Below are 24,194 nucleotides of genomic sequence, written 5' to 3'. Positions count from 1 at the left end.
AATAGACCAAAAGAAGAAAGAGAGGAAAAGAGAGAAAGGACAATTCATAATATAAAGGGATGTTACTTTGATCCAGGAATGTAGTGTTCCATTGAAATGTTTAAAGATAAGATGTCAGTAAAATTGACATTCATCTTCTTATTTTTATTTTTTAAAGTTGTATTTGCTTCCTAATCCCAATTAGAATTAAAATCTACCATTAGCATTTTTCTTATTTTATCCTTTTCTGAGATGAAGGAAATTGAGTCTTTTGTTTTCTCCTAGAGGTTGACTTTAAGAAAAATTGTAGTATTTTCACTTATTCATACTATAAATGAGAAAATTTATAATAAACCAATTAAAATTTTTGTTAATATTTTTGCTGACAGGTTTTTACTTGTTATAATTTTAAATCTATTATTAGAACAATACTGACAGTATGATGCTTATGAATAGTTTGTTGCTTGTAATTGTTGAGTGCTTGTTTTGGTGTTACTCCAAATAGTTGTTCTTTTGACTTGAAGATAAAACAATTCTGGCACTGAACTAAAGGACTTCTGTGCTTTTCCTCATTAAGAATAGTGCTAATGGCACGCAGAGCATTTCCCCAAGGGATGCTTGTTTGAGCTCAAACACTGAGTATAGCACTAATAATTGAACAACAAAAAGTTAGGCCTGTTTTCTACAGTACACATTTCTTATCAGTGCAGATTACAGATTGTCCCAGGGGATTGTTAAATAAACAAACTAATAATTAGATACTTGAAATAAGTCTTTTTTTCCCCCAACACTTTTTTGTGCTTTGTCATGGTTCTTCCTCTCTCTAAAGGCTAAGAATTTGGAGGAAGTAACATTTGTCTTAGGACTCTCCTCTACCCACCTCAGGAAGAGAAAATGTGTTTTCTTTTCCGTCTCCATAAAGATAATAATCCACATTTATGTAGTACTTTTAAGGTATACAATAATAATCATAGGAAAAGTTGTTATGCAATCAGTGCTTAGACTTTTCAGCCCACAAATGCAAGCTGAAGTTCTGAGTAGTATTAAAGTTCATACTATTGTGTGGTTCAGGAAAGTTTATAGTGGGGCTAAGAGGGGATATAACGCTGGAGATTGTAGCACAAATGCTTCTATGAAAGCTTTGAAAGCCAGGGAGACCATGTGTTATACGTTTTATCTCAAAGAAATTTAATACTTCTAAACACATTTTAAAGAATTATAATGCATTTAATCTATTTGAGGACAAAAACAATTTTTATGGTGTCTCTTACTCTTTACCTAATTATATCCTTTAACACAGAGTAATTTGCTTATGCTGAAAGTCACATCTGTATCCTCTTTTCACATATTTTTCTTAAAACATGCTCCAATTTCAGGAAATGGGCATTGCTTAGAAATAACACTAAAACAAGAAAGAGGAATAAGATTATTGTTGATAGTTAAGTTATATAACTCACTATAAAAAAGCATATAAAGAGGAATATGAAGATTAAGCAGATTAGTAAAGGCTAATAAGGACAGAACAGGGCCAGGGGCAAACTCCTTAAACTCCATGAGAGATCTTCCTTCGGATTGACCTCAGTAATACAGTTCATGATTATATAATACTTTGATTTCCATTACATCTTATGAAATGGGTAATACTAGTGTTTGTCTACATAATTACAAGACTGAGGTTGGGCCTGGTGCTTAAAACTTGACCTTAAGTCCATTAACCTCTAGGCTAGTCAGTTCCTAATCCATGTAGATGCTGTTTTTTAACCTTTATCTTTTCATATAAACACAAGAAGTATACATTAAAGGAAATAAGGAGAAAGAAGAAAGCTACTTATGTATATATCTATCATATTAGATAATACAGAGAATAGCAGCATTATTCTAGGAAAAATAGTAGAAGCATCCATATATTCTCTAACGATGAAATCCAAGAAAAGTCAACCATAAAACCATTAGCTTCAGATATCCATACACAAAGTTAAAGTATTAAACAAGATGAACTAATAATCCTAGTGGTTGGAATACCTAGGATAGTGATAGCGAACCTTTTAGAGACAGTGCCAGACTTATTCCCTTCCCCCTTACCCAGATGGGGAAGGAGGAAGCACTCCTATTGGGCTTCTGAGCAGAGGGGCGAATAATGAGAGGCATATGGAGAGGGGGAGGAGATTGGCCCCAGCATTCTGTATTGTGTGGGGCTGTGAGCTATGCTCTTCTCAAATTTGGCTCCTCTCTAGCCTCATCACTGGAATCACCTTCACCACAGACTTAACAGCTGTCTGCTCTGCACCCTCATGTAGCATGTGAGTTCCCCCCATCCCTAGCATCTTATCCCAGACAGGGGAGGGAGAAAGTGCTCCCCGGGCAGCTGGGCAGAGGGGGGATGAGGTGAGAAATGTCTTCAGGCATGTGGAGAGGGTAGGGGAACAGCTCCATCCCTGAGTTTCTCAGGCTTTCTAGTCATGAACTCTGGTGGGCGACTGCAGGTGTGCCCACAAGGAGGGCTTTATGTGCCCTTTTTGACATGTGTGCCATAGACCTAGGATGTATGCTGCCCTTGGTAAATACTGATTGATAGAGATTTTAATTTAACTTTATACTTTTCATTGTAACTTGTTGGGGTGGGAGCCCTGAGAAGAGTATGGCTCTGCAAGGTTATACCTTATTCAGAAAGGAAAGGATTGATTAAGGGGTGTGGAGAGTGCAAATGTATGTCTTAAGTAAGTTTTAGTAATACTTTTTTGTTTTTCCATACAATAAATAAAACCCTCCTCTCTCAAAATGGAACCTTCTTTTATAACAAAGAGAAAAGAAACAAAAACACTTGATACAAGGACCATGTTGGATGATGTTTACCACATTTTGTCCTTTTAGTTTCCTGCCTCTCTGCTGAGAAAAGAGAATGTTTCATTATCTAGCGCTGTCACTGTTTTCTTTCTTTTTTTTTTTCAGTTATTCTGTATTTGATTTTCTTTAAGTGATCTTTTAGTTTGCATTGTTTTACTAATTGTTTATATTATTCTTTGATTCTGTTTATGTCAGTTCACACTAATCTAACTATATTTCTCAAAATTTCTTGTATTTATTTCTTATTTCATGATAATATATTGCATTTCTGTACCACAGTTTATTTGGCCATTTCCCAATTGATAAGCTCCCATTGGTTTCTAGTTCTTTGTAGAGCAAAGAAATAAATGCTTTTATATAAGAAAATATACTCCTGTGAGAATATTAAAGGACTCCAGGCAAGTAAAGCATGGTAGAGGTCCTTACAGTGAATATAATGGGGCCCAAAATAGAAGCAAATAGGGTCATTGCAGTAGAATGTAGATCAGTTGGTCAGGATGTTGGTGAAGAATTTGTCAAAAATAGATATATTGGATTTTATTTAGTTCTGGGTATTACATTTAGGAAAATAATTGATAAATTTGATGGTATCGAATGAGTATTGTAGATTTTACTGGTTCAGCTAACTGGCCCTTTCTTAGTCATCTTGATTAGAGCAAATCATTCTTCTACTTCTCAGGGGTCCTCAAACTATGGTCCTCGGGGCCACATGCAGCCCCCTGAGGTCATTTATCTGGCCCCCACCATGCTTCTGGAAGGGACACCTCTTTCATTGGTGGTCAGTGAGAGGAGCACTGTATATGGTGGTGCCGCAAAGCCGAATTGTGACTCTCTGAAAGATGCACTCAAGTCAAGCAGCTTGCCTACTTTCTATGCATCTCTCCCCTCTGAGACATACCCTAATCTCAGGAACCATGCACTCAAAATGGCAACCATCTTTGGCAGCACTTATGTCTGTGAACAGTTTTTCCAGAATAAAACATCTGAAATCTTCAGCCAGATCTAGACTAACTGATGCACACTTGCATCACTTATTACAGCTAGCAGTGACAAATATGGAACCGGACATTGACCATCTCATTAGCCAAAAGCAGGCCCATGATTCCCATTGAAATACTGGTCAGTTTGTTGATTTAAATTTACTTGTTCTTTATTTTAAATATTGTATTTGTTCCCATTTTTTTTTTTACTTTAAGATATGTGCAGTATGTGTAGGGATTTGTTCATAGTTTTTTTTAATAGTCTGGGCCTCCACAGTGAACTGGCCCCTTGTGTTAAAAGTTTGGAGACCCCTGTCTTAATTGGTGTCCCCCCCCCCTCAGTTCTTGACCTTCTTTCTACATTCTCTTAGTCATCACATCATCTTTCAAGGGTTCAGTTATCTCTTTGTAGATCTTTATTTCCACATCTACATGTCTAGCCCTAATCTTTTCTGAATTTGTCCTCCATTACCAACTCTTTACTACTCATCTTCACATGGATCTCATAGAAACATGTCTAAAACAGAACTCATTGTCTTTCCTTACAACTTATTCCTTCAAAATGTTTTCTCTTGAAAAGATCACTCACCTTGACATATTTGTTTTTGTCATCTTTCTCATCCCCATATCCAGTCATTAACAAGTCTTGTTGATAACTGACATTGATTCTTTCTACTTATATGGCTACCATCTTACTCTGTCTCTCACCTGGATCATTCCATTTATCAAGTCAGTTAGTAAAGATTTATTAAGTTCTTACTGTCTTCCAGGTGCTCTGTTAAGTGTAGGGATACAGAGAAAGACAAAGCGAACTTCCTCTATGTCAGTTGTGTGGAGGATGGATTGAAGTGGGCAGAGACTCTAAGTGGAAGGGACTAACCAGAAAAATACTACAGTAGTTCAGGTGTGAGTTGATGTGACCTGCATTGGAGTGGCAGCTATGTGAATAGAGAGAAGGGGGCATAAAATTCAAGAGATTTTGTGAAGGTAGACAGAATGTGACAGATAGGACTTGGCAACAGATAGGATCTATGAAGTAGGTATGAGTAAGGAAATGAAGATGATGTTGAGTTTGTGAGCCTGAGTGACTGGGAGCATATTGAGGCCATAGAGCATGACCAATAGGGGTGTTTACAAGAAGGGAGGGTTTTTGAGGGAGTAGATAAGGAGTTCTATTTTGATATGTTCTGTTTGAGATCTCTGAGAGGCAGTTGGTAATGGGAGTCTGGAGAATAGGAAACATGTTTGGGCTGCATAAATAGATCCGAGAATCATCTTCATAGAGATGATAATTGGACCCTTGAGAATTACTGAGATGACTAAAGTTTAGAGAGTGATGACAAGAGAGGCCCCTGGATGTTGCTTTTTAGTTTACCCAGGACTAGTGAGCATGATCTAAGGAAAAGCAGTTAGATACGTAGAATCAGGACAGAGCAGTATCACAACAACCTATAGAGAAGAGAGAATGTCAAGGACAAAAGGGCTCTTAAGTGGACCCTTACTACTGCAAGGCAGTCCTTTTGCACCTTCCTAATTAATTGATTCATCTCAATGTCTCTTCTAAACCTTATCATTCTTCCTCATACCTCTCATGGCTGTCTCCCCTCATCCTCCCAAAACCTTGCCTAATGTTTTACTAAAAAATAATTGAGGGCATTTTTTAAGATTTAAAGAAAAAAATTTAAATTTAATTTAAAATTTAAGAAGCTTTTTCCTTCCATCTGAACTTATTCCATCCAAATGCCTTTTGCCACTCTTCTTTCATCCCAGCTTCACATAATAAGAAAGGTGGCTCTTCTTGCTTAGACAAACCCTTCCATATGCCAAAGCAATCCCATTCCATGCTATCTTCTCCAGTAGATTGCCTCCTTTATCATCCACATTCATTAAACTTCACCTTTTATCTGCTGGCTGCCTACTTACTGTGTACAAATATGTCCATGTTTCCCCATCTTCAAAAAACCCTCACTTGATCCATTCATCCCTGTTAGCTATCATCCCACATCTCTTTTGTGGCTGAACTCCTTGAGAAAGCTGTTTATAATAGGAGCCTTTATGTTCTTTTCTTACTCTCTTAATTCTCTATAATCTGGCTTTCTAATTCATCATTTAATCTAAAATGCTCTCTCCAAAAGTACTTTTTTTTCCCCAAAGTTTCTCTTAATTGCCAAATCCAATGACTTTTTCCAAATCCTCATTTTTTTTACCCTCACCTGTTTTAGAATTGATAGTAAATATCAGCTCTTAGGTAAAAAAAGTGGTAATTCCTTACTTGTCATCTAACATGTAATCTCTTTTTTTGTTTTTACATTTATATTCAAAAAGCAGGTCTCGTCTAATTTACTGATAAAATGGACTGAGGATAAAGTTCCCTGGATCATTGTACTTAATTATCTCCTTTTGTGTTGAGATTGGCACCTTGATCATTAGGTCTGGTCATTAGTCTTGTTTCAGATCTAGCTAATTGTATCTAGCTGACATCCTTTGTTTTTTCCAATAAGATTATATGAGAGACTTTTGCTGGGTGTTTTTTTCTCAATTTTCAATAGGTATATTGCTTGTCTATGGAATTTCCTTAATCTATCAATCTTATCATCAAAAATGGAAATGAGGTTAGTCTAAGAGGATCCATTCTTTATGAAGCCATACTTGTTTTTAGTGATTATTTCTCTTTGTTATTCAATTGTGTCCAACTCTTTGTGGTTCCATTTGGGATTTTCTTGGAAAAGATATTGAAATGGTTTGCCATTTTCTTCTCTAGCTCATTTTACAGATAAGGAAACTGGGGCAAACAGGGTTAAGTGACTTGCCATGGGTTCATACAGCTAGTAAGTGTCTAAGGTCAGATTTGAACTCAGGAAGAAGAGTCTTTCTGACTACAAACCTGACAATATTCAACCACCTAGTTGCCTTCTCCCCTTTGTTTATTGTTTCCCTCAGAAACCAAATGTTACATAAACTCTTATTTTGCCAGGAATGGAAATGAATTTAACTGGCTTATATTTTTTAGGCTTCATCCTCTACCCTTTTTTGAAAATCTGGATATCAAATCTGGATATCAGTTGTTGATTCCCAGTCCCATAGCACTTTATCCCATTCTTCAACAGGTCACTGACTGGCTTAGCATTCACATTTTTTAATTTTTCGATTACACATAGAAACATTTTTTAACAATTGTTATCTGACATTTTGCAATTCAGATTCTCTCTCTTCCTTCCTCCCCTCTACACCTCCAAGGTGGTCAATAGTCTGATGTAGGTTATACCAGTGTTGTCAAGGAAAACATATTTCCAAATTCTTCATATTGTGAAAAAAAAAGACACATTGTTGTACATGCAAGAAAAAAATCATGAAGGAGATAAAGTGAAAAATGGAATACTTTGACCTGCAATTAGATTCCAACAATTACTTTTTTGTCTGTGGATAGTATTTTTCATCATGAGCCCTCTAGGGTTATTTTGGAACCTTACGTTGCTCAGCACCCACATTTGCCAATTCTTGTATTACTTTTAGTATCCACAACCTTTAGGTTATGGATTTTCTAACCTTGTCAACAACTTGTTCTCAAGGAGACGAGCCACATGAGAGGCAATGGAGGAGTACTTTGAAAAATATAAAATCCTCAAATTTACAGAACATGAAATGGGAATCTTAAACAAAAGAATCTTAGAAAATGAAGTAGAACTAAAGCAGCTGTTCAGTCTACAATCTACAAGCATATATTAAGCAACCACTATATGTCTGTCTCTATTCTGGACACTAGATATACAAATACAAATGAAACAATCTCTGTGTGAAAGGAGCTTATTTTCTAATGGAGACTGCCAAAGAGAAAAGATCCTGGGTCCAGATTTTGTAAGTGAATTCTCTCAAACTTTAAAGAGTAATTAATACTAATACAACACAAAAAAATTCACCCAAATTGAGAAAGCCCTTTACCAAATTTCTTTTGAGACAAATATTACCTTAATACCTCAACCAGGAAAGGATAAAGCAAAGAAAGATTTTAGACAAATGTCAGTGATGAATAATGATACAAAAATTTTAAATTGAATCTTCACAAACACAACTGCAGTATGTAAAATAAATTATCCATTGACTAAGTTGGATTTATACCAGGGATTCAAAAATGGTTTAGCATTAGGGAAACAATTAACATAATTATATTAAAAACACAAACACCCCAAACTACGTGATTATATTAATAGATGCAAAAAATGCCTCTGATAGTCAAATAGTCATATTTTCATTAGTCATTTGTTGATTTTTGTTTCAAAACCCTGTCAATCATTTTTGTCTTTCCTAAAACAAAGATTATTTTCTCTGATAGGGAAAAGAAGCAAAAAAAGAACTGAGTAGTTTTGTCACCTCACTATTGGGTGCTATGACTGTGCCACACAATCTGAACAGCAATTCTCTTTGATTTTCCTTTTGTATGACACATAGCTTAAGAAATCTCTTTGTGGTGTTCCTAAGTGTTCATTGGCAGCAATAGCTCATTTTAGACTTCAGCACTCGTAATACAATCTCATATCTTCTACTTTTTTCTTTTTTTAATCTTCTAAAAATCTGTTGGTTGTTCCTGTTCAGACATAGCAGTCTTAGCGCCTCCTTTTCCTTCTGCAACAATAACTGTTTCTTTAGATTTCATTCTTGAGAAGCCCCCTTTCTTCCCAGTTCTACTTCACTTATGGAATATTGAACTGTTTGATCTTACCTTTTCTTTTTCAGAACTCTGAAATCCATTCCTCAAAAATTTAGAGGGTATGTGTGATACCAGCAATTATTTCCTCATTGGCGAGAATCAGATCTAGTTCTCTAATTGGTTCTTCCATTTTTTGAGGGATAAAATTACTAATTATTCTACTTTTGGTAGAGAGATTTCTAACAAATGTTTGGGTATTATTAAAATTAAATTAGTCTTTAGTAATAAAAATATTGTATTTTATGAAGTTTATTAAAGATTATTAGAAATCAAGGATACAAAATAATAAACCACGTGCCTAGGACTGATTAGCCCATCCACAGCCTGCTTACTACATGTTGCAATGTCAGAGTAGAGAAAGAGACTCTTGGGAGGCAGAAAGCCCGTTAAATACTAAATTGTGATCTCACCCAGGTGGAGGGAGACTCAGGTGAGATTATAGGGAATTCTGGGAAGTACCAAGGACTTCTGGAGATTGAAGTCTGGGGTTCAAATCTCCATTTTTACACTATCTCTTGTCTCCTGTTGCTACTCTGTCATAATGCTGTGTCAGGTTTGTGGTCTGTTTCCTGTGCTCCTGGTCTAGCTAGTCTTTTTTTAAAACTCTTACTTTTTCTATCTTAGTAACAATTCTTAAGTCAGAAGGGCAAGGACTAGATGAATGGGTTAAGTGACTTGCCTAGGCTCACATAGCTAGGAAGTATTTGAGTTCAGATTTGAACCTAGGTCCTCCCGATTCCAGGCCTGGTACTCTATTCACTGTGCCCCCTGTCTAGAAATTTAAAGCTCATTTTCACATCATCTGCTTCACCCAACTGTTCATTTTCCAAATTTGCCTTTCTTTTTTGAAGTCTTGACTTAAAAAAAAAAAACAAAACCAGAACAACCACTTACCTTCTGTCTTAGAATCAATACTCTGTATTGATTCCAAGGAAGAGACAGTGGAGTTAAGTGACTTGCCCACAGCCACATAGCTAGGAAATATCTGAACCAGATTTGAACCCAGCACATCTTGTCTTCAGGCCTGACTCTTAATCTACCTAGCTGCCCCCAGCCTTGACTTTTGAAGCACAGTAGTGATGAAATGCTATTTGTATTCCTAAGGTCTTCATTTTCTCACATACAACTTTATAAGTTTTAGGTTCTTTCATGTTACTGTCTCGCTTTTCTGTGGCAATATCATTTGTACTAATTTGAATCACCAGAAGTGGATAGTAATCACTTGTTTCTAGGAAGGTTGTCTTTGTGCCCTGAGAAGACAGAATACATCTCTTTGAGTGACAGATAATTACCTCAGCACCCCTTACAAAGTCATCATCAACCATTATTACTTGTTTTTTTTTTCCTGTCCTCTAACCCCCTCACTTGATAATGCCTAGGATCCACAATATAAATCCCTGGAATTTAAGCATCTGTTTCCTATTCAGAGAATATTGCCCTGTACTCTTTAAATGAGCCCATCTCTCTACCACTTTAGATACTTTTTTCCCCCATGTTGAGCCTCTTATAAGGCATTTGTTAAAACCTTTTTCTTTCTCTTTTGGGAGGGTGGGAGATTGCCCTTTACCATAGGTGTAGATCTTAGTCACTTGGCTATGGAAGAACTAAAAACATAGAACACAATACAATGCACTGCAAAATTTGACTTTCCATATGGATAGGAAATGAGTCACTCAGTCTTTTTTTCCCTTGTGACTGTTTTCCATAGCAAACAGCTTTTGGGTATCTTCACTTCTGAAGTTGTCCTGCTTCTTACTTTCAACAGTTGGAAACAAATTTTTTACAGCCTCTTTGCTCTTTTAAGTAGCACTGTTAGCACAGAAGGAGAAGCAGTATCTTTGAGAAGGTTTAGTCATAAAAGGCCATGATACAGGGAACTCCCAGATGAGAAAACTTTTACCAACAAAGGTTGACAGTGCTTCTTGGCAACTTATAATCTTAGCAGTATAAAGAAATGGGGTAAAGACTGGCCCTCTATGTGTCAGAACCTAGACATAAACCCACACTTTGCAGATTCTTTTTCCATTGAGTAGGCCAATATGCCTTTTAAGTCATAACAAAAAGATATCAATAAAGCATATTTTAAAATAGAAAAATAACTATGAAAAGTAGAACTGTCCTAGTTTACTTAAAATTGTAGATTATATAATTTTGTATAGAAATTGTCTTAATTGTATTGTAGTCTGCTTTATAAAAACTCAAATTTCATTACTTTAAGAAATTTACAGTTACACAGAATTTTGGTGCTATAGAAACCTGCTTTTGTATGTGTTTTGTAATTTGTAGCATTTATTTTCTTATAATCATGAAATCACAGGTCTAGGGTTTTAATAGCCTTAATTTATGAGTAAATCTTTTTTTATACTGATACTACCATAAAGAATCTTTCTCATTACTACAGCGAAAAATGTTAGCCCAGTCTAGCTCAGGGTGACAAAATGTGAATAAATGGTATCTAAAAGAAAAAAAGTGGCTATTAAACACTGTGTACTAAGGGATACAAACAGAAAAGTGAAATAGTCTTTCATGTCAAGAAGGCTAATTGGAGCAGACAACACACATAGGAGTGTTCAACTGCAGGGCAGATGGTAATGTCCAGAGTTCTTGGAGGGCAGCTCTAGCACAAATGACAAGGCCTGGTTATCTGTCATTTTACCAGGAAGTCTGTAGTTGGTATATATCACTGTTCACTGAAGCAATATGAACCATCATGTCTGTCCTGCAACCAGCTATTTGGAGGGAAGAGGGTTCATGACTCTTGGAAAGTAGAGATTGGGCATAAGTGTTAGAGTAAAGTAGTTGCTTCAGTAGTGATAACGGAAGATAATGGGCTTTGACCACAGAAGAGGAAAGACTTGAGTAAAGGGGAGATGCCAGTGGGATATGAATAGGACTAATAATAAAATTCAGAAGATTAAAAAAAAATAGAAGCTTGTGAATTTTGAGTTTAGATAAAATCTCATTTACCCAGAGAGGGACATTCTAGCAAGTCATGTATTTAATAGTAATTTTGTTTTTTAATCTGAATGATATAGAAGAGAAAGTAACATAATTGAGAAATTTGAATAGATAAAAGCACAAAAAGTTAAAATGGGTAAAGGATAGAAATTTAGAGATCTAAGATATTTATATTTTAGTCTTGATCCATTACTAATCTAAAACTATTTAGCAGTTCATTTTTATGCCATGATCTTTGCTAGCTTCTTAGTCTGTGGTTAGACTACCAAAATTTTATAAAGAAGAATAAGAAAAAAATGAGAAATTTTCAATCAGCCTTTCTGTACTCATACAGTGTAAAGTGGAGTGAGAGGGAAAACAACAAATTACATAAATTGCCTATAAACTACTCTCTTACTGGCAGTTTATTCTCTAAATAATCCTATTTGGATCAAATCCAAAGTAAAAGCAGAAGGGGAAAGGTATTGTTTGATGGAATATGGCAGTAGATTGAAATTTTTTCACCTTGGGAATTATTCACTGAAAATAACGGATGTCCTTTTCATCAAGTTGAAACATAACTTATTTAAACATCCTTTTACCTGCATGTGACCAAACATGCTTTTTAGGATTTTCAGTCACATACTGTCCTTGAACTTTCTATATAGTAAAGAATTACTCTAGACCAAAAATGAAATTGTGACTCAAAAAAGAAAACTTAACAAAACTAGACCAAATGGTCAATTGCTCAACCTGACCTTATGTTTATAAAAGAGTTAGAAGGAAAAACATGGGCTCAGTTTTTCTAGGGAAGATATTGATATGCACCAATAATTATTTAATTTAGAGATTATGCTTTACCACAAATACATGTGGAAAGTTTTAATTTAGTTAGTGTCATTTTATATCTGGAGAAAAAATAATTTTTTCCATAGGTAAAATAATCTTAAGACTTTATTTCAAATCATATTTGCTTAACTTTTAGGCTTTTACTACTTTAAAGGTAGTGGGATATAAAATAGTTGAGGACTGGCCTTTGAGTCAGGATGACCTGGGTTCAAATTTTTGACATATTCCTGGCAACCCTTGTCCCTGGGCAAGTCACTCAACCTCTTAGTGCTCCCAGACAACTCTCTTAATTAATTAAGTTGTAGAATAGTTGAAGATCTATATTTATAGAGGGAATTTCTTCCCTCGGAGCTTCCTATTCAATGACATCACATATCCTCTAGACCTGCTTATTTAAAACAGATGACTTAAATTAGAAAACATCATGTTCGTCAAGATTATTAAATAGATTTATTTTCCTGTCAGTATTGCTCTGTACAGAAGGCTGACGATTTACTAAAAGTTAGTAAAAAAGGAAAATAGTTGAAACAAGGTAAAGAAGATAGGAAGGAACCACCAGTAATAGAAAATAGGAATTCTGAGTAAAAAGTGCAATGTGGGACTTGGTGGGCTATGAGAAATGATGTAAAGAAAGAGAAACTGTGGCCAGGAAAGGGAAAGTAGAAGAGATCATGGAAATGAAGTATAAAACAGTACAAGAAATTTATTCTTGCAATATAATTTATCATCTCTTATAAAAAACTAGTATGTCCTCACTGAAACTAAAATGAGGAAAAATGAGGAAAAGAATGAAAAATATTTAATAAACCTACTCTCTGTCAGGTACTGTCTTCAGTCCTAGGAATACAAGTGAAAAACGAGGCAGCCCTTCAACAGACTTAAATTCTAATCAGAGAACACTGTGTTTCCCTGTCTGACTTAATTCTGTCACAGGAGCTCTGGCCTGATTTATTTCTGGTCTGTCCAGGTCGCCCCTTCTAAGGCATCCTAGTGGTCCCCTATTCCCAGGGCCTCATTATAACTTTGTCAGACTTAACAGATCAGCTCTTTTTAGTACATTGTAGTTCAGTACTCCTGAACTGAAGTAACCCACCAGACCCAGTCTTCTCAGTAGAAGGGATTATAGGAACATGCCACCCACCCCTGGGATATAGTCCTTTAGAATTTGTAAAATTATTTTTACATGTGCATTCTCATTTGACCCATTTAGCAACACCAGCAAGTCATTAATATCAGAAGTATTATCCCCATTTTATGAAGTAGGAAACAGGTTTAGAGGAGTTAAGTAATTGTTTAAGTTCAGTCCAATTTAGGACTCAAACTCAGGTCTGACTCCAAGATCGATATTTTTCTATATGCCATAATATGGCATATAGAAATCCATTGGCATGGCATATAGTGAATCCATTTCTAAAATGCTCCTATGCCCACCACATAATTCTTCCTCTGTTAGTCAAGTGTCTGACAAGGAAATGTTACTCTTTATTAATTGAGTTTAACATATAGCAGATTATATAGACTATGAGAAGTGTACGGCATGAGCTTTTACCTTTTATAATTGTGTGACTGAGACAAGATCTATTTATAGATGTGAGAAAGCTCATATGTTTTCCACATATAAATATGGAATGATCTTGATGTATTTTGTCAGCAAATTATCTTGCAAATGTTTCAGTTCTTAGTAGGTCACTGGCTTACTGAACAAAATGTACTGTTCTATCAACCATCCCTTCTTTATCAACCAAATGTGCCCATTTTCCATCCTTTCATTATCTGTGAATATCATTCACAAATCAAAAAGAATCAGGATATTTTAGCCTTGATAAGTATCCTCTTGTCATCATCACAACTGTGTCATCCATTTTTCTTTATACTCTTATTATTGCATAATCTTTGTAAATTAACATGTAGCTGCCAACTTCTCCGGTCCTGCTGCTGCCAGTATTGCTCTTTAGGGATGGCCAGTGAGAAAGAGGCCTATATCATAAAAAGTGTTTTAGATATCCAAGATGGATGCTAACAATTCTAGGTTATTAGTCTCGATTCTTAACTAATAAAAAGATTAGTCTTCTTTCTAGCTTTACAATGAGGTAAGAAAAAAAGTTGATACATTTATATAATCTGATGTTAATAATGCTCTTCCTATCACGAGAAGAACCAATATTGTAAAATATGTTAAGGAATAAAATTATAATGGAAAACCTAATATATAATTTTTTACTTAAAATTGTGAAAATTTATGATTCTAAGAGTTTTTCTAAAAGGCTTCATATTTTAGTTTGTATACATAGACATTTGAGTGATTTTGGTGAGTTTAGATATTCTTTCCCAAATATTTTATTTCATTTTATTCCTCTCCCTGAAATTATAACATTTATTAATATTTACTATTATTGATCTAAGGAACTAAATAACTACCATTGCATCTTACAGTAGTATAACTATAGTTACAGAGAGGGATGATTGTGAAATTGATATTGTTTTGAAAGTTTGATTCTGTTCATGGGATTTTGAGAATATATACATTTTGATCATGTACCTTCCTATGCATTATTTTGATGATTCATTGTTAAGTAAATTTTAAGAAAACCCTAAATTATATTTTGGCTGCATTAGAACTGTTTTCAATGACTTATCCATTGACATGCTTTAAATGAGAATAATTTTTTTTTAGAAAGTAGTTCCTTTGCATTTATAGTATCTCTTCAATTTTTTATGGGTTTCTCTAGTAGCCGATGTTAAGTTTTTAAAAACAATCCTTCACTAATATGGTAGGAAGAAAATGGATACTTTTCAACAGTAGGTGTGAATTAGACCATCTTTTGCTAACACCAGAATATTTTTCCTGAAGATCACTGCCAATCCAAAACCTTTTTTAGAACATTCGTTTCATTTAGTGATTCTCATCACTGCTTTTTCAGGGCTTCAAGAATATGTGGAAGCTGTATCTTTTCAACACTTCATTAAAACACGTTCACTGATCAGTGTGGATGAGATCAACAAACAATTGGTATTTATGTCTGACGACACTAGAGAAGAAAATAACACTGTAAGAATTCTTTAAATTTTAATTTATGCTATTTTTGTTTATGTTTTTATTGTTATATTTATTGGTTTAAAATTTTAAAAAAGATATGTGGAGTCAGGGGAAATAATAGATCCGTTGTTGTTCATCTCTAATGTTAATAATAATTACTGACCTCTGTGTAGTTAAAAGATACTTTTCCTTCAGTTTCTCATATGATCCTCATAACCCTGTGAGGCAGTTGCTACCAATATTATTATCTCTATTTTATAGATGAAGAAAAACAGGTCTCAGCGAAGCACAACTCCTCTTGTTATGTAGTTAGTTAGTATATGTTGGAGGTAGAATTGATATAGAATTTGTGTGAAAAAAAGTTATTCTCTGCATTGTGAAGGATTGTGGGATGTGGAAAAATGATTAAAATAGGCTCAGTATAAAGACATTTTTATTGTAATTACAGCTATCTAGCAGTATTTGTTTGGTTCCTACAAAGATCACTTAGCCAGTAAAATTAAAGGATTTTCCATAGTACCATATACAGTCGAAAGTTGGTAGATGAAGAGAAGAAAGGAAAAGTAATATTCACTCTTAGTAATCAATTAAAAATATTTACTGTAAGAAAAAAGGCTCTGATTTTGCCATGGTAGATAGAACTCAATTTCTAGCTATTCTTTCCATATTCAAAATTTGTTAACCCTTTGTAGGGGATTTTAAAAAAGGAAACAAGTTACATTCATAATATTCAGACATTTCATTTTACTGATGCTTGGCAATTATAATTAACTTCCTTATCTAAAGTGACCTAACATAGCAAGAGCACACATGTTTTTACCACCAACAGAATGTAAGCTTCCCTTCAGGGCAGGGACTGTTTATATCCCTAGTACCTTATCACAGAATTACTGATTTCAGGCACAATTACTTTTTACAAAATTTCTCATTTTAAAGTGAGAATATGCTAGATGAATGGAGACATTTTTTTTTCTTTGGTGAAATCTCTACCAAGTATCCAGATAATTGAAGTTTCTTATCACTACTATGTCACTAGGGTGTTATTTATGGTTTTTAAGTTCATCTCTTTCTCTCTTTATGATGCTCATAACAACCATGGGCAGGAGGTGCTATAATTATCCCTAATTTATAATTTAGGAACTGAGGGAAATGGATTAAGTGACTTGTCCAAGGCCACATGGCTTGTATCTGAGGCTGGATATGAATTCATCTTCCTGACTGCAGGCCCAGTACTTATCTACTGTCCTCTGAACATTTCTTTTTTTTAAGCTTTATTATTTATTTTTAACATTCCTTTCTTTTTAAATTTTGAGTTCTGAATTACTCCCTAGAAGGCAAGCAAAATATCAGTTATATATGTGAAATCATGCCAAACATATTTAGCCATATCACCAAAAGCAACAACAAAAATATAAAGCAAGAAAGTTATACTTAATTTTGCACTCAAAATTCATCAGTTTTCTCTCTGAAGATAGATAACAATTTTCTTTCTTAATCATGACTCCTTTGGAATTGTCTTAATGATGTGTATTGATCAGAGTAGCCTAGTCTTTCTCAGTTGATCATCATTACAACATTGCTGTTGTATGTTTTAAAAAATTGTATCCTGGGGACTTCATTTCCCAGCATTCTTTACTCTTCCTGGGATTCCCTTGTCTTGTGTCCTTGTGTTGTGCCCTGGTGTGGGTTGGTTTATAAATTTGCTGAAACCCACACTGGAGAGGTTTTTTAGGGGGCTTTTGCTTTGACTTGAGCATGGCAGGCATGCTAGGTCCCTGGCTCTTTGCTCACTTGGCTGAAAGAACCCCTTTTCTATCTTACTTTGTTGTTAATTAAATCCTATAAATTTAAATACTTGGAGTATTTATTCATTTTTAGTCTTACACTGTTATTGTGCTTAATGATCTGATTATCCTCACTTCACTTTTCAATTCATATAGGTATTGCCATATTTTTTTCTGACCACTGCCCCCCCATCCTTTCTTATAGCATAGTAATACTTCATCACAATCATATGCTACAACTTATTCAGCCTTTCCCTAATTGAGGAATATCTCTTTGGTTTTCAATTCTTTACCACCACAAAAAGAGCTGCTGTTAGGTTTTGTTTTGTTTATATATATGTATAATATGTGTATGTGTATGTGTGTATATATATATATATATATGTGTATATATATATATATATATATATATATATATTTCCTGAAGAGACTGAGGGAAAATCGGTTTACTAATAAATAGTTTTTGGAATTATGAATTAGTTCAGTCATTCTGGAGAACAATTTGGAACTATGCCCAAAAGTATGCATACCCTACTAGTCCATTTTCTTAATGTTTTTCCTTTGCCTTGGCATGCTGCCTCATCTCTCTCTTTTACTTTCCCTTCTTCTTTTGAATAAGTTATAGCCTTCTTTAGCTATATTCTAGTCATGGGCATCATACAACCAAAATTTAGTTATACCTGTCAGGTAAAATATGCCTTCTTATGTTAGTCTTCCCTTGTTTATACTGCTTGTTAGCTCTATTTTATATATTTGAATATAAACACCTGAAGCCTTGGATTTTCATTACTGTAGTCTTTCTTAGATTTTGTCTTCTGATCTGTAAAATGGGGGATTTGGACTAGGATGATATCTAAGGTTCCTCACCGCTCTAAATTTGTAATCCTCCATTGTCTTACTATTGTTTCCTCCTCATTATAAGAAGCCTCTATTTGCTTAATTCCCAAGTTTTCAGTGATCCCTTCTTTTCTCCTGTGACATTCTTCTAGTTTCTAGTCTCCTCACATAGATTATGATTTCCTTACTCTTCAAATCATTTTTCTTCTTTGTTTCATGTTGGAGCCTCAGTTAAAAAAAAATCAATATTTCATTCTCCCTAATTGCCTGGAAAGCAGACATACTTCAAACCCCATTGCCTTTTCTTTGAAGAGGAAGACAAACCTTTACTTTGAGTATAGAGAGCAACCACTTGGCTATGGCATCACACATTAAATTCAGGACACCTTAAAATTCTCCTTATAGGGGACCAGCTAGGTGGCTTGATAGTCAGGCCTAGAGATGAGAGGTCCTGGGTTCAAAGGTGGCTTCAGACACATCCTAGTTGTGTGACCCTAGGCAAATCACTTAACCCCCATTGCTGAATCTAAGAGAAAGTAAGAGTTTAAAAAAATTTTCTTTACTCCATCTTTACTGGAAGTATGTTCCTTAGGCTTTGTCTTTTTTGGTAGTAGATTCTTTAGAAAACTGTTTTGGCAGACTACTTACCAGGGCTTCACTTGGGAGTTTTCACTCTCCTTGCCTTCTTTATCATCCTCTGAACTTAATAGTGACACTAATCTCACCTTGCCAGTTTGCCTTACCTTCTCTTATCACCTATGGCTTGAAGACCTTTTAGTTCTCTTCCTTCTTTTTCTCAAGTTGTTTTTTTTTTCCTTCATAAAGATTTCTGTTTAAGTCCTTTCCCACTTTTGGAAGGACTTAAGAAACTTGGCCATTCATATTGCAAGAATAAAAGTCAGCAGATGAGTAACATGATTAAAAAAAAAAACCTGTTCTCCCTGAGATATTAAAAGTGTCAAAGGAAAGCTACAGGCATGTTTGAGTGCATCCTCAAGGCCTAGAGCAAGCAGTGCCTGGCATGTAGTAGGTACCTAATAAATGGTTGTTGATTAATCCTTTGTGGAAGATTTACAGACAGACAAAAATTGGATAAGACGAGGCGTGTGTGTGTGTGTGTGTGTGTGTGTGTGTGTGTGTGTGTGAGAGAGAGAGAGAGAGAGAGAGAGAGAGAGAGAGAGAGAGAGAGAGAGAGAGAGGTGTTGTCAGTAGCAGTGGAGAAAGGCCAGTGACTCAGACCACTGGTCACAGAGCCATCTCAGTATAAAAATGTACAAGAAAGAAGCTTGTAAAGTGATTAAGCCTTATTGTTTCAGAGTATTACATTATTTTATTTTATCATGGCAAGTATAGTTTGAAATATAGTCAATTTATTTGGTTTAATCAATTTTAAAAGTGAAAGACAGTATAATACTTTGTTGGCGAAGGCATGGCACATGTACCCCAGCAGCACGGAGGGGGCTGCTCCTCTCCCCTGTCCACATTGCCTGAGGACAATGTTCACATACCTTGCTTCTCTGCCTAGCAGCCCACTGTGAGCACTTCCTCCCTTCCCTATCTGGGGTAATGGGGGTGGAGGGAGGCTCACAGGCAGCCTAAAGGTGCAGTTCTTTGGGCACTCAATCTCTTGAAAGGTTTGCCAAAGCTGGCATAGTTTAATGGATAGAGTCAGTCTTAGAGACAGGAGTTCAAGGCCCATTTCTGACATATACTGGCCAATAACTCTGGACAAATTACTTTAACTCTCAGTGATTCAGGCAGTTATCTTTAAAGTTTAAGTTATAGAGAGGTGCTGATCTTTATTGGTAGAGGAGGTTTCCTTATTGGGGATTCCTAATATCTATGAAATCACAGGTTTGGTCTAAAATTATCAAAGTAGATTCATTATTTTGAAGGTGAGTAGCATGGTTGATCTGCCTTTTGGTGTTGTAGTATGCAACTTGGTGCATGTTGTATTTGCTATTTTGGTGGTAACTATGTAGCATAAAGGATAGAGCATTAAGGAAGATCTAAGTTCATGTCATATCTCAGACATTTACTAGCTCTCTGATCCTGAACAAGCCACAAATCCATTCAGCGTCATATTCCTCATCTATAAAGTGGAGCTCATAAGAGCCCCTCCCTCCTAAGGTTACTATGAAGATAAAGTGAGATAACATGTGTAAAGTGTTTTGAAAACCTTAAAATTATATATCCATACTATTATTTATTATTTTTCCCTGTTTTCCCAATTTACTTATTTGTGTGGTCTTTTTAAAAAATTAGATCTCCTCAGATTTAAATGATAAACCCCTCTGCACTTGGAGCCTGAAGGTGACACCTGTTGATTATCTTCTGGGTGTGGCAGATTTGACTGGAGAATTGATGAGGATGTGCATCAACAGTGTGGGAAATGGAGACATTGACACCCCTTTTGAAGTGAGCCAGTTTTTGCGTCAGATTTATGATGGATTTTCATTTATTGGTAACACGGGACCTTATGAAGTGTCTAAGAAATTATACACTCTGAAACAGAGCCTAGCTAAGGTGGAGAATGCATGCTATACCTTAAAAGTTAGAGGTTCAGAAATTCCAAAGCATATGCTAGCAGATGTGTTTTCAGCCAAAGCAGAAATGATTGATCGTGAGGAGGGTATTTCATAAAAGCATAATATTCAACTCTTACTAATGTCCATAAGGGAGATCAGTTTGAAAGACTGTTATTTAGTATTTCATTTTACTTTTTGTGACTTTTACTTAGTAATATTTTCAGTTTTACCTGACAAAATTATTTGCACTGTTTTAAACTCTGTATATTGCTGTACATAAAATTGATGAAATGATTCACTCCATATATTTCCTGTTTTAAGATTTGGCATATTTGGCTTTCTGAGCCTCTCAGTGACCAACTATTGTCTGTCACCTATCCCTGTGAGGTACTTATTTCATAGAGTACTCACTGCCATTCCCATTTTAGTTCACTGTTGAATTATGGATTGTATAATGTATGGTTAAGTCATTAATAATTTGAATTGGTGATTCTATGACATCTAAAAAGGGCTTTTTAGCCTCAAAACATCTTGTTGAAATGTCTTGTACCAGAGCCACTGGAGTGGATTTGGGATCTAAGCATGATACCAAAGGCTTGGAAAAGCCATGAGCTACATAGAGAAAACAGTTAAATTGAAGGGAGAATTCCCTGAATTCATGTGAAATGGTAGCAGTGAGATTTGACATTGAGTTCTGATTAATCAGACCATATGGATTCATGTGTTTCAGTAACATATCTTTCAGAATAACACACTTGTGCCAAGCTGTTGTATTTTAAATTGGAATATATCTGTTGCTCTTCATTACAGAGGAGCTGAAATTGAATTGATACTATTATGTGTATTATGAAGTTTGGGCAGAATTAAATATTTTCACATGGAAATGAAACACGTTTGTCAACAAATGATTTTTTAAAATGGAAGAACTAGTTAAATATTGTTTGTTAAATATTATTACTGTATAATTGAAAATCTGTTACCCTAAAAAAGAACTACATTTCCTGGGAGCCCACTGACTTCCTGTTGTTACATACTTCCTATAGATAAGAGGATATTAGTGAGTGGGCGGTCCTCTCGGGACTCTTAACTTCCTGTCCCAAGCTTGGTGGTGGTAAGGTGGTCTTCTGAACTAGCTGATCAGCCATGGGCACGTGGTCTTTATTTTGTATCCTCTTTATTCCTTGATTCTAATGATCATTAATAAATCTCCTAAAATCTCAAATATATTATTGAGAATAAATTTTCATTTTTACATTACAGCTAGGCTGTTATCTTGACCATCATGCATTTCACTTTGATTAATCTTGATGTGTTCTGTTCTGTTGTCTCTTAGAAATCACTTTTTAAAATAGCAATGAAAGATTGTAGGTCAAAAGATTTCATTCATCCATAACTTCATAGTTGTCCAACTATGTTAATTGAAATACAGGAGATTACCAAAGAAAAATTATCATGTATATTTCAGCAATAAGATATTGCAGTTCCAAGTGCTTTTAGCAATAGTATTAGTCACAGAGCCAAACCCTGTAACTAATCCCCGGGAACTAGAATGGTGGTCCCTTTTATGCCAGTACTATTTAAAATTGAAATTTACATATTCAAATTAGGAATAGTCAGTTTCCTGTGATCTTGACATAGGCATTACACAGTTGATACAGAAATTTCCATTTGGGTTTAAGTTTTGAGAAACTTGATAGAAAGAATTTTGGGGAGACCAGCCCATAAGGGCTATTTTTTTCTATATCAGCCTTTGAAAGGAATATGGAAATATAATGTGCCTAATGTCAGGTCTTTTGTGTATGCTTGTTTTTTCAAATTAACCTCTGTTACTGTGCTGTTAGGTAATGCTTACGTGTTTCCCTATTACTCCATTGGGTTCCTTTTCCTTAAACCATTTTGCATTACATTTATAATGTTTACCCTTTTACTTTCATCATTTCCATGTAAAAAATATTGAATTGATAAAGGATTGTTTTGTGAATGTTTAAAATGAAGTATTTTGAATAAAACCATTTTAAAATATAAAGCTTCTTTCAGTCATCTTTCTATAGAATTTAACAAAACTGAAACCATGTTGGAAGCTGAACCATTTGTGGTAATTGAGTTAAGATGAGTTATGTTGCTTATATTAGAAATTAGTATTTGCCTCATTGGAATATTCTAAATATCTCACAGTGCTCTAATATTTATTCAAAAATTTTTTGCTCTGACAACATTTATGTGAAGTTGATTAAAAAAAAGGAGATATTGTTGTAACTTCATATTTTACATAAGGGAAACAAACCTAGTTAGTTGGTAGAATAGAAGCTGTCATTTTGTTTCCTAATTTATTTTTCATATCCTTTAGACACATAGTGGCAAACCTACGGCATGCCTGCCAAAGGGGGCACTCAGAGACCTCTCTTTGGGCATACCTGCTGTCACCCCAGCACAGACTTCGCCAGAGAAAATTATAAAGCCAGAGCAATGTGGGGCCAGGCTGCTTCCCTACCCCTGTCTACATGTGCCTAAGGATATCACTTACACCTCTAAAAGGTTCACTATCACTGCCTTAGACCATAGGTGACATGGACTGCAGCATTGCAGCTTGCAGCACTCTCTTGTGCCTGAACCACCTGAACCACACTAAAATGCAATTGAGAAATAGTTAACAAAACAAAAATATAGTAGAACATAGATAATGCTAACATGAGGTTTTCTAAGTCATTATGTGATCCATCAAGATCTTTATGTATGGCTTAGCAACCTTGTTTCTGTTTAAATTTGATATTACTACACTAGACCAATCCTGCCCTACCAGAATATTTTTCATAAGCAAAAAAAGTCAAAGATAACCATTCTGATTTAATGGATAAATCAGAATAAATTTGAAATGAACTTCTGAATAATTATAGATGCAGACTTAAGAAACCTTTGCTTAGTGCCTTACCTAAGTAGGAAGACAAGGTATATAAATAAGTACAAAATAAATATAAAGATAATGAATACAAAGTTGATAAATATAAAGTAGTTTGAAAGAGAAGGCACTAATAGTTGGGATCCTGAAAAACTTCTGCTAGAAGGTGATGCTTGAGTCTCAAAGGGACAGATTCAGCAATCCCACTGTGATGCCTATACTCCAAAAAGATAAAAGAAAGGAAAGGATCCATGTGTTTAAAAAAAAGGAAAGAAAAACTTGGCATGATCAATTATAACCACAGGGTAAAGTGAAAGCATAATTAACAGATTACTCCTAAAAGTAACTTAAAATGGATAAGTCCTAGCATTGTTTTAGACAAAATTCAGAGAATTCACATGAAAGAAAACACTATAAGCTGCCAAAGAGTTCAGGTACCAAGGACCTATCATAGATTGGATCACAAGAGACCTGGAAGCTTCTATTAAAATTGGAAGATCTTGGACTACAATATTCTAAAAAACAAAATATAGAACTAAGAATAACTTATCCTGCAGAACTAAATATAATCTTACAATAAAAAAATAGATATTTATTATAACTAAAGTACTTTCCCAATATTCCTGATTAAAAGATAAGAGCTGAGTAGGAACTTTGAAAGACAAACACAAGACTCTAGAGAAAAACCTAGAAGGACAAATATAATTTGAATATTTGAAAGGGACTGTTTGATGATGCTAACATTCTCACAGGAGGGGAAGAAAACTGATGTGCCCCTTCAGAACCTTAATATCTTCAAGTGTATTGAAGGAGTTAAA

At 35.0% G+C, this 24,194-nt stretch overlaps 1 protein-coding gene and 1 long non-coding RNA gene across 4 annotated transcripts in view; one reads left to right on the top strand and one right to left on the bottom strand.

Moving 5' to 3' along the window:
- Positions 1-22,506, top strand: part of TSNAX (translin associated factor X) — a 40,628-nt gene extending 18,122 nt beyond the window's left edge. For all 3 annotated transcript variants that reach the window (XM_001369117.5, XM_016430253.2, XM_056816134.1), the window contains exons 5-6: positions 15,216-15,343; positions 20,218-22,506. In XM_001369117.5, coding sequence (XP_001369154.1) covers positions 15,216-15,343; positions 20,218-20,595 — 506 coding nt within the window. In that variant the 3' untranslated portion in view covers positions 20,596-22,506. The remainder of the gene's footprint in view (positions 1-15,215; positions 15,344-20,217) is intronic.
- The window catches only part of LOC103106884 (uncharacterized), a 60,490-nt gene that overhangs the window by 24,121 nt on the left and 12,175 nt on the right, over positions 1-24,194 (bottom strand). The window lies entirely within an intron of this gene.

The sequence above is a fragment of the Monodelphis domestica genome, chromosome 2 (assembly GCF_027887165.1).
Source record: "Monodelphis domestica isolate mMonDom1 chromosome 2, mMonDom1.pri, whole genome shotgun sequence".
Taxonomy (NCBI): Eukaryota; Metazoa; Chordata; class Mammalia; order Didelphimorphia; family Didelphidae; genus Monodelphis; species Monodelphis domestica.
This window is presented reverse-complemented; position numbering and strand designations above follow the sequence as displayed.